The sequence below is a fragment of the Anticarsia gemmatalis genome, chromosome 24 (genome assembly GCF_050436995.1).
Source record: "Anticarsia gemmatalis isolate Benzon Research Colony breed Stoneville strain chromosome 24, ilAntGemm2 primary, whole genome shotgun sequence".
Taxonomy (NCBI): domain Eukaryota; kingdom Metazoa; phylum Arthropoda; class Insecta; order Lepidoptera; family Erebidae; genus Anticarsia; species Anticarsia gemmatalis.
The window spans coordinates 5,111,278-5,122,143 of NC_134768.1; the positions used below are offsets into that span (position 1 = coordinate 5,111,278).

Here is a 10,866-nt window from a genome sequence, read left to right on the forward strand (position 1 = left end):
TGGACAAATTATTTTATTATATTATAGACAATTTATATAACTAAAAGTTTCCTCCGCGAGCGCAGCGAATCCATTACTCTTTTGCAGTGGAAACCTAGCTTAAGTCAGGTAGGGTTGCACTTCGTAAAGCTTGCCGAGATACGTCTGACAGTTTACGAGACTTCGCTGAAGAGTTAGTTTTACGCATTCTTAAAATACTTGGAAACCTGAAATTAAATCAACTAATTAATCAATCAGGAAGGAACTCAGTAAAGTAAATGCAATTTCAATGTAGTTATTGAGGATTTTCTTTAGAGACATGAATACTTCCATCAAGTAATGTCAAATAAATAGAAGTTGAATAAATATAAAATTACACGTCAGAGTGTGCTTTCCAGTTAAATACTGTTTCTGTAGCTTTTGAAGATCTCAGCACAGTTCTGCATACGGGCCTGAAAACAAAAATGTATTTATTTACCCGACTGCGCGATACAAAAGATGACTATTCCGTTCGTTTTATAGAATACTAGCTGACCCGCGCAACTTCGCTTGCGTCACCTAAGAGAATGGGTCAAAATTTTCCCCGTTTTTGTAACATTTCTCGTTGCTGCTCCGCTCCTAATGACCGTAGCGTGATGTTATATAGCCTATAGCCTTCCTCGATAAATGGGCTATCTAACACCGAAAGAATTTTTCAAATCGGACCAGTAGTTCTTGAGATTAGCGCGTTCAAACAAACAAACAAACAAACAAACAAACTCTTCAGCTTTATTATATTAGTATAGATATAGAATACCTCTAAGGATTCCCGTCCTGCGACGCTGATGACGGTCAAGTATGCGAATATATACGATGTTGTATGGGGCACTGCACAGCGACGCTGCGGTACGCAGATATATTCAGTGTAACAGGGGTGGAAGTCTTAAGAAGTTTGGCTGTTAGACGGCCTCTGTAGCGCAGCGGTTAAGGTGATTGCCACGTCAATACCACTGCGCCTGTTTCTCTGGTTGTACTTTGTGTCCATTGTTTTTATGTTTGTAATAGTCCCGTAACATAAGAGCAATTCCAGTGCAGGAGTTATATTAAAAAAAATCCTATTATGCCAAAAGATAGTAATAGCTACATAAAAACTGCTTACGTAATGTCCTTATTGATGGCACAAGAGATAAGGTTCCTGTACTTATACACGCTGGTGGAGAGGAAGGGCCCGTAGCACTTGTGGGTGACCTCCCTCGTGAGACAGGCTGACATCACACCGACTACCACCGAGCTCTTGCCTTGACCCACCACTAGAGGTCCGCCGTGGTCGTTCTTAACAGAAAACGCATTATTTCTTTGAAACAATAAGACTCAGACTATAACAGCAAGAATAGGTATAGATTTTCGTATTTAAGCTTCTATCGCGTAAATTCTATTGTTGTTAAATATTCTCTTACATACAAAATTAACTAATATCACGCCTATTTCCCTCAGGGGTAGGCAGAGACTAAAGAATGCCACTTGATACAATTTTTACAAAATTCTCTTGCCTTAATTCACATTTATTATCTTGTCATACATACATTTTCTTCTTATTTAAGTTAGATCTTTTCAAAGCGAAGTAGCACAAATAACAAACTTTTATGTTTACCTCACAGAAGCCTCCAGCAACAACACCACGATCAAGTCTCCTAGTGTTAATGTGAGCGGCGGTGTCGACCATCAACTGACTGTAGTCTATAACCCATCTTCGAGACGTCGCGTCATCATCTTCCTCGTGAGAGTATATCAACTCTTTGCAGTTTACTTCACGTTCCTGTATCAGAGATGGTCATAAGAGCTATATCGATAAGGGCACAGGAATACTATTTGCTTCTAATATTTCTGAATAAGTATCAAGTGAAATAAAGACAAATTTTATCACTTTATTTATTTTAAAGGGTTTCCGAGGTCGTCAGTTATCCGAAAGCCATCATGTCTCAAGCCAATAGTACTGGAAAAAGCCCCTTTGTATCATTATTTTCTATAGTCGGTACTGTAGTATGTAGTACTGAGTATGAAGTTAGATAATTAAACTGTACTGCATAAATTGTTACTACAGCTCCCACTAGAGACGCTGATCAGATTATCTTATAAAACTTGACGATAGCGAGTCGCTTATCGACAGTCGATAGTAGAAGGAAATTGCCCCTCTGAAGTCATCCACGAATGCACTAAACTTACGTTTTAGGACTTTCAAATGACTTGAGACACGACACGAGTAAAGGCACTCATAGCCAGTTGCGATCACCGGTCGGTAAATAAGGCCTTCGGGCGGCTTGATTTACTTTGACACTAGGTTGACCACTCGCCATAAGATAAGAATTTAAAGAAGACACGAGAAGATAATACTTACTGAACAAATAGCACTCATAGTCTCAGCATCAGTGGGATCTTTAGTACAAATCATATGATCATCAATAATGAAGTGATATCTTGGGTCCCAACGCTTTTTACACGTTTTCTTTGATATCACAACTGTATCCGTCTCGAGAAGATCTTCGGAGTTTACTGTTGCGATATTGATACCCTGTAATATGAATTTATACGTATAATCTTCATTTCCGTTTACGTCCATGTCTTTGATCTGTACGGCACACATCATAGTCATATTATTATGTAATGTAAGTATGTAGTACGCGCATATTTAATAGCCAATTTAATGGATAAAGTCAATGCTTAGCGAATTTATTAAAAAGTTAGGTTATTACAAAGATAAATTTGTTAAAAAGGGGCTTAATAGTCCTTTTTTAACGAATAGCATCTTTAGAAACACACACACATCGCATGGGCGATGTCTTGGAAAGAGGTCAGGTGCGTAGTAGTCGTCTTGTACGTTTTTAGGGTTAACTATCTCGTCACTTAGTGCATTGCTTAACGCCAATTATTAATACTTTTATCTTACATCACCAAAATAGTCGGTAGATCCCCATCCAGCCATGGAAGCTAACTGTCCAGGGTTCTCCAATTCAGCAGAAATATTATTGTACTTTATCATCTTAGGAATGAAGTCACAGCCGCGGATTCTTCTCTCGAAGTTGAAATTGTCTTCTACTTTGACAACAGCTATGTCGCCGACCATCCAACGGATGTTGTCAAATTCGTTACCGTCAAAGAAATATGCTGGAACATAATTTATACCCATACACTTAAGATACATACAGAACTTCAGTGTACCTTATTAGCGACAAACTTTATAAGTACTTTACTGAAACTGACAATCATATGTTTCTATATTGTAGTTCGTTTTTTGGCTAGGTTAATGATAATAAAAGAAGAAATCTTAAAAAATTAAGGTATATAGTAGATGAAAATCTTCTTAAAAAAGCGTGAACCGGATGAAATATAGAAAGCGGTTACAGAGTGTACGACATGAAAAAATATTGTTACCTTTCGGTACACATTTCCATACAGCTTTTTTAGCACCATTGTTTATACATTCATTATTTTTTTCTTCTGCAGGATACCACCTGCAAAAGTCCAACGAAATTTTAAAAAAATCTACATTATATATGCGTCACTAACTGCCACTTTCTTCATCAAAAGTAACAGCAAACTATAGGGGAAAATAAAAATGCAACTCAAATTTGTATCCTTACGAATTGATAAAAATATCAAGTAGAAGTCAATGGCTTTAGCATTTACTTTAGATATGTATGAAGAAACTGGCCGTTAGACACTGTACCTATACATTATTTGTAAAATAGACCATTTACTTATGTGTCCCAGAAATGACGTAGAAATGGCTAGCATCTTCAATACAAGCGGCCGATGTGAGGATATAACGTTCGTGAATGATGACACCACCACACATCCAGTTCGTGTCGGCTAGTTTAGCATCGGCACTAGATGCTGCCCTGAGGTACACCTGTTGAAAGAAAAGGATTAGATTGTTTAAGTAAATATAGCTCGTTTGTCAGTTTTATGTTTCTGTATGCAAATTTTAATGACATCATAGATACGATTTTTTGTTTAGAAAAATTATAAAATTGACTTTGGGTTAGTAGTATTGACTGCTCTTCGGTCTAAGCCAGCATGGTCACCACAGATCACGAGGTCCTTAGTTTAATCCCCGGGTCAGGCAAGGTGTTATTGCGCTTTTCTAATATATATTCCTATATAGGCACTGAAGTACTTTAGAGTAATAATGATGTAGTTCAGGTTGTAAATAGAATGAAGACATACCATATACGGTCTCGTGTCGCCAGTCAATTGACCTTTCAATATCCGTCTGTAAGATCTCTCTGGTGGTCTCGTTCCAGGTCGAGCTGTAGTTGCCACTCCTTCTGAAGATTCTACCCTTGGGTTTGGATTCGCACCAGTACCTAGATAAAACATAGTTAATACAATATAATATAATATATGTAGGTATATTTAAATTTAGTTTTTTACAATTGTAAATATTATCTTTTTGTTAATTAGTTATAGTTTAGTTTAGTATAGTTAATATTTCTCACTAGTAAATAAATAATGTAGTTAATACAAAGATAGATATAACCCTAAAGTCAAACAGTTTAGTAGAGAGCCTTGTAGAGCCTTTGTAGCCTTCGAACATGTACAAAATTTTGAATTAAGTAAATCAGTGAGCCGCAAGCTTCTGGTCTGTCCGATACACCTTCTTTCTTTTGGAAATACACAACAGTATTATTTAACTAATTACAATCTAGATAAACGGTTAAAAAGTTTGAAGGCTTATAGATATATCTTGGATAACCTACCGGTAATTGGAATGATGACTTACCTTCCTTGATGATAACCAAAAGCCCTAACAATATTGGCAAAACATACATTTTACAATTTTTTTATAAAATGCTATTATATAGTAAGCATAATTTTCATATTTTCTTGAAGTGGAATAAGAAATATTGCATGCGAGTGGATTCGCAATAACATGCATCGATGAGTTTATTCGTAATTTTTAAATGGTTTCGTATTCTTGTGTAGCTTTCACTTAGATGTTAATAAAAATACGGGAATATTAAAGCAATATTTTATAGTATATTCGGTCTTATTATCTCTTATAACAATTCAGGGAACATTTGTCACATTTCAGAGTATAAAACAAACTTTAGGTTCAAACACAATGTATGACGCGGTGGTACATGATCATCACATTATGCAGTTTTAAGGCGAAAGGGAGATAATATGTAATTTGTGTTGTCATAGTGAAAACAATGAAGCATCTAATTTTAATTTTCTTTTCAGTAAAAGTAATAATACATAATGGTAAGTAAGGATAAATAGATTGGATTTTTATATTATGAATAGAATAATATTTCTGGACACATTTATGAACTGTTTTGTTTTTAATTTCATGCATTTGCAGTGCATGCAGTTGCAGACCCATTTCAAGTCGTAAATTTACCAGCAAATGATAGTTTACCATCACTGCCAACAAGAAGAATATTACACGGGCATCCTGCAAGAGATACTAGACCCTTTATGGTATGCTTTATTCACTTAAATAACAGCATTACACCACGCCGCTACCATTACGTCGGGAGGTCGTGGAATTCCCACACGGAACAATTATTTGTGCGATCTACAAATAATTGTTTCGGGTCTGGCTGTACTTTGTGTCCGTTGTTTGTATGTTTGTAAAAGTCACCGCGACACAAGAGCAATTCTTAGTGCGGAAGTTGTCTTCTTCCAGCTGTTATTAGATGGTTATTCTTCCAGGTATACCTAAGGGCAGCCATAGACGCGGAACCAAAGATCATACAAACGAACTGGCTATGCGGTGGAGTGATCATTCATGAACGTTACGTCCTCACTTCGGCAGCTTGTATTGAAGACGTTAAACGTTTTTACGTTGTTTCTGGCACTGACAAGTAATGGATGCTTTTATTACACACAGTTTAGGCAACTAACGATTTTAAACTCTCACGACTATTACACATAATATTATAATGCAACGGAGACGACTCTTAGCAGCCACATCAGTCAGCCCGTGATCACGGTCGATGTAATTCAATCTAAATGTCGGATGATTAACTAAGGTATTCTAACATTAAATTTTCAATCGCGTTTAAGTTTAGGCAACATTACCATACATGCATAAAATGCTATCCTATTGTTGGTTATTGGGTACGTCTACGATTTCCAACTGAGTATCGGGAAGTGACTAATTTCAAGAACTGATTTGATGCTTTACCTATTTATTTGATACCAAAGAATCAGTTGCATGTGTGAATAGTTTGCGCACTTTAACTTGTGTGAATGACCACCAGCCTATGAATTAAGTTAATAGTTTTTTCGGCTTTACAGATGGATATCGGTTCTAGATGATAGTAATGAGTGCGTAAAAAACGGTGCGAAGAGAGCTGTTTGGAAATGCGTGCCTCGATGTAAGTAGGAGTACACTAATACACAACATACATATATGAAATCAGTTTTATGTTCATAGCCATATTATATTTTTCTTAAGCAGACGCGAAACATCGATCTCTAAATTTGTAATAAATTCTCAATAAATAATGTAATTCTTGTCTTTGCTGGGAATGTACTACTAGTTCTCAGTTGTGGAAAAGATTCACAATACAAACCCGATTCGAGTTGCAACCAATTTTTTTAAGAACGTTACAGTTACTTCATAGCTCAATTTCTTTTTAAAGCTTACTTCTTCGACGGCGACGAATTCGACAACATTCGATGGATGGTGGGAGATATTGCCATTGTCAAGGTTGAGAGCGAGTTCAACTTTGAGAGACGAATCCGCGGCTGTGACTATATCCCTATGAAGATTGATTATAATAATGAGAGCCTAGAGTTAGAGAAAGCTGGAACTTTAGGGACTGTCATTGGATGGGGAGCTACGGACCAATTTACAGATGTAAGAAATCCTTCATTAGATTGTTATATCGATTGCTTTGTTTAAGTTTCATGAAAATTGTTTTCATTAATCATCTACCCTTAAATTTTCTTGTATTCTCTGACCTAAAAAACGAATTAGTTTGCTTGGTCGACATGCCATCATGAATTTTAAGGCATATTTAAGCATTGATGTCAGTTAAATATGAGATGTTGAAGAATACAAAAAAAAAATCATTTTTGTGTCTTGGTCTTAGCTGCATAAACCACTGATGTGCTATTTTTTAATTCGAGATAGCAGATCTTTATTATTACTTATTGCTAAATAAATAATTTAAATTCCACAATATCCAGGCAGACAAAGTCCCTCTTCGTACCGCCCTGAACTCATACCACTTACTAGAGAGTGATGTGGTGATAATATCGAAGAAATCCTGCCGCGACCGCTGGGAGGAGCGCTATCATTTCATCATCAACGAACACATGCTCTGTTCCAAAGATGTCACGCATCATGAGGATATGAACTTAGAATGCACGGTAATGTGTTTGAGAATAGATTTTATTGTCATTTCCTTTTTCTTAGTGGAAATAAGACTTCATTGTCTATCTCTATCGTGTTGAGATTTTTATCATATTTCATTTTAGTTTCTCATTTCGCTCAAATATATCTGCTGATATATGTATATCCTTCTTTGTTTGGGGGCACAAACTTGTCCAGCAGTGAAGCAGCAATAGTTAAAAAATGAAACATCAACAGTTTATCCATAGCGGATGTGCTATTTTTTACAACTTAAAGCTAACCTTAATTTCTTTTATTTGATACTGGTAGGATACGTAGATTGCTAACACACATCAAATACAAACAGTTCATACAGAACATTCTTGCGTCTCTTTTACTTATGTTCAGCTACCTATATGATTGATTTAATTGAGCACAAATGTGTGGCTACTATTTTCTCATAATAAATTATTTATAACATCTTTTATTCAATCGTCCGTTTATTATTTCAATCCTAACTGCAAAAAATGATCTTTTTCGGATCAGTCTAGTATTTTCTTTCAGTTTTAATATCAGAAATATTCGTCTCGTAGGATTGTAATGTACAGCGAGGACCAGATTCTTGTGAGGTGGGTATCGAATAGAATAAAATAAGACCAAATTGTTCCCACTTTTAAAATACTGGTATTAGATATAACCGTATCTTACCAGAACTTTTGTACAAAACTGATTTTTAAAAGTTCGCATTTCATTTATTTTGTTGCTATCAACTTATTACCAACAAAATTACGTAGTAGATATCTCTTATTAGCAGATGAGGTCTAACACAAAATGTTAAAAGAGAAGCAAACCAAGCAGTATTAAAACCTTTAAATCGTATACCTTTTATATAAGCAGCTTTGCGCTGACCTTAACGAATTATGACAGGCAAACGAGATGAAATGTAAAGACCTGGTCTCGTCTGACGAATGGGAGTACTACACCGAGGATGAGAATGAGGAGCAAGAGGACACGAGACGTATGATGGACCCTAGAGATATGGTCGTACACACCGCGGCACATCGCAGCCCGACCAGGAGGAACAGGCAGAAGTTACATAGAAGCGGAGGATTCTGTGAGGTAAAGATTCCGCAATTATTTACCCATAATTCGTCCACTTAGTGTTCCTTTTTTAAATACTTTTTGCAAATATATTGGCAGTTAGCATTTCGTCTGAATTGAAAATGAATAGAACTGTTTTTTTTTATCTAAGTAATAGTCAAGATCTTACCTAATGGGAGTCTTCAAGTTACTCGTTTATGTTCACATTAAAATAGTCAATGATTAATGAGTTCTGCAAGACACAACGTTTTATAAACACGGTTTCATTGTTTCCACGATGAACTAAATTTCGTATAATTAGAAAACGAAAACGAAATTAGTTCGATAATAGGGGAATTACTGTTTCCCCTATTATCGAACTAAACTGTGCCACAGACGTAGTATTAAAAAAAGACTACAGGGGTTTGGAAAAAAATCACAATAAATCTGTTTTCTTTAAAGAATGATCACGGAGGACCTCTAGTCGTGGGTCATGGTCGCAGTGCGAAGATAGTAGGAATCATGTCAGCTTGTCTGACTGACCGTCTGACTCACAAATGTCATGGACCTTTTCTCTTCACCAGCGTCTATAAGTACAAGAACCTCATCACTTGCGCTATTGAGAGGTCTATTACGTAAGTAGTATCTACTATTTACTTATTCATAGTGTGGTTAGTGGTTAATCTATCTCAATGTCTCTGTCAATGTTTTTCAAGCCGTTATCTTAATTGGTAACAACCGGACGCACCTTTTAATTACCCATCGAAGCACTGAGACGCTCCGTTCAAATACCATTGCTTAGTATGGTAAGTAAGCCTTATAAAGGTTGCTCAACCCACTGATCGTTATGTTGATATCATTCAAAACACTTGGAGTACGTTCCGCGGAACGCACTTATGGCGCGGATGTTCATGGCACGCACGCCAGGAGCGCGCATAATGAATACACAGCTATAAAATGCGACTGAAAATAATGAATGTTACAGGGCCCGGTGCAGAAAGTTGTTAGGTACGGCCCAGAATCAAGTTGTAGAATCAACGCTAGAGTGGCCTCGTCAAAGTAAAAGGTAATTTCAAAAAATCCGTTTAAATCAATAGTATAGAATTTGTAAAAAAAATATGCAAACAGACCGACTCAGATATCGACATTTACAACATCAACAAAATTATTGTATCAAAGTTTATAACTAACCGGATTTTGTGCTTTCAGCAGAGTAAAAGTTAATAAACATACAAAAAATAAACAAGGCCACGAATCAGCACGATCCCCCTACCATTATCCACCGAATTTACCACAAGTTGTAGCAGAGCCAAGAAAACCATCAGAATATAAAACTCCCGATAGAAACATACCTTCACATCTTCCTTCGCATTTACAAAAACTGGAAGAGAAATTAAATAAAAAGAATTCTATTAGCCGAGATAAACTGCAATCTTACCCTCACGGACCATACCAGGGTGAATCCAGGCCAAATTTCGGCCCATCCGGACCAAACTTCGGCCATTCTGGCCCAAACTACGGCCCACCCGGGCCGTACAAGGGGCTGCGCAGTGGAGATAAGGACATGTCAAAGCCATATCAGGCTCCACCTGGTCCAAAACTGGATATGCCCGGATCTTATTATGAGAATCTGTCAGGACTTCCAAACGATCGTACGTATTCGTCGAACGAAATGCCACTGCTTCCTAAAAATCAACCGCTGCAACAGAATCCAAGTTATCTGCCACAAGAGTTAGAAAAAACTGGACAACCATTATTTACGTCTAATATTTTAAGAAGTTCTAACACAACAGATGATTCTGGGGCGATAAAAGATATCATTATGAGGAAGTTTTTTAATCGTAGGTATATGAAAATATAACTTCTTTTGTTTCGATTGTTATTTTTTATTGTATCAGTTACTATAAAAATAAAACAAATTTGTGTAACTTAGTAGGTAGCGACATCTAGTTGCTGAAATATAAACTAAGCGATGGAAACATACTCTCGTAATTATTGTAAAAATCTCTCTAGTAAGTGGTATTGTAATGGTATAATTATTATTATTCTACTGTTATATTTTTTGTAACCGTTGGGACTTTTGAGAAGTTAATTTAAGAGGTTAAATGCTGGTTTATACAATCAAAACTTTACTAAGTATAGTTAAGACTACGCGCTACTAGATGACATTAGCACGCCAACACATATCTTTAATTTGCTACTCGCCGCTAGATGTCACTATTGACAACAAAATGATTGCTTACTCAGTTAGGAATTTATAGAATAATGTGTTTAAAATATGATATACATGATTACCCATTTTTTGAAATATAAGAAACATGAAACCTTTTGAGGCGTGAATAAAATATGATTCCATCAAAACGAAGAAACGGAAACTAAAGACCAAATTAGTTTCCAAGTTAGATGAAATAGAAAAAAAAGACATAAATAGTTACTTATAAATAGTGAAAACACACTTTAAAACACGTAGCGTAACAAAC

General features: G+C 36.2%; 2 protein-coding genes across 3 annotated transcripts; one reads left to right on the plus strand and one right to left on the minus strand.

The window, feature by feature from the left end:
• Positions 1-3: 3 nt before the first annotated feature.
• Positions 4-4,877, minus strand: LOC142983703 (uncharacterized). Its single transcript, XM_076130705.1, has 10 exons — positions 4,739-4,877; positions 4,183-4,322; positions 3,714-3,865; positions 3,388-3,467; positions 2,903-3,120; positions 2,354-2,527; positions 1,610-1,774; positions 1,118-1,290; positions 357-431; positions 4-206 (listed from the first exon to the last, which is right to left on the minus strand). The coding sequence occupies exons 1-10, from the start codon at positions 4,785-4,787 to the stop codon at positions 95-97; spliced, it is 1,338 nt and encodes a 445-aa protein (XP_075986820.1). The 5' UTR covers positions 4,788-4,877; the 3' UTR covers positions 4-94.
• Positions 4,878-5,082: 205 nt separating this feature from the next.
• On the plus strand, positions 5,083-10,650 carry LOC142983701 (uncharacterized). 2 transcript variants are annotated; one of them, XM_076130704.1, is made up of 10 exons: positions 5,083-5,223; positions 5,324-5,442; positions 5,677-5,828; positions 6,265-6,344; positions 6,612-6,829; positions 7,162-7,344; positions 8,234-8,425; positions 8,849-9,021; positions 9,372-9,452; positions 9,599-10,650. In XM_076130704.1, the coding sequence occupies exons 1-10, from the start codon at positions 5,172-5,174 to the stop codon at positions 10,245-10,247; spliced, it is 1,899 nt and encodes a 632-aa protein (XP_075986819.1). In that variant the 5' UTR covers positions 5,083-5,171; the 3' UTR covers positions 10,248-10,650. The 2 variants fall into 2 exon arrangements, with proteins under 2 accessions (XP_075986819.1, XP_075986818.1); XM_076130703.1 differs by having other exon boundaries at positions 9,596-10,649.
• The last annotated feature ends 216 nt before the right edge of the window (positions 10,651-10,866 follow it).

What these genes read in the sequence shown, in the direction of transcription:
- LOC142983703 (XM_076130705.1), bottom strand. Translation starts at nt 4,787, where the DNA reads ATGTATGTTTTGCCAATATTGTTAGGGCTTTTGGTTATCATCAAGGAA. An exon ending in ATGGAAATGTGTACCGAAAG is followed by an intron (nt 3,121 to 3,387) that starts GTAACAATATTT and finishes ATTATGTTCCAG; the next exon opens with CATATTTCTTTGACGGTAAC. An exon ending in CTATGAGTGCTATTTGTTCA is followed by an intron (nt 1,775 to 2,353) that starts GTAAGTATTATC and finishes TCTCTGATACAG; the next exon opens with GAACGTGAAGTAAACTGCAA.
- LOC142983701 (XM_076130703.1), top strand. Translation starts at nt 5,172, where the DNA reads ATGAAGCATCTAATTTTAATTTTCTTTTCAGTAAAAGTAATAATACAT. An exon ending in AAAAGTAATAATACATAATG is followed by an intron (nt 5,224 to 5,323) that starts GTAAGTAAGGAT and finishes ATGCATTTGCAG; the next exon opens with TGCATGCAGTTGCAGACCCA. An exon ending in GCTATTGAGAGGTCTATTAC is followed by an intron (nt 9,022 to 9,371) that starts GTAAGTAGTATC and finishes TGAATGTTACAG; the next exon opens with GGCCCGGTGCAGAAAGTTGT.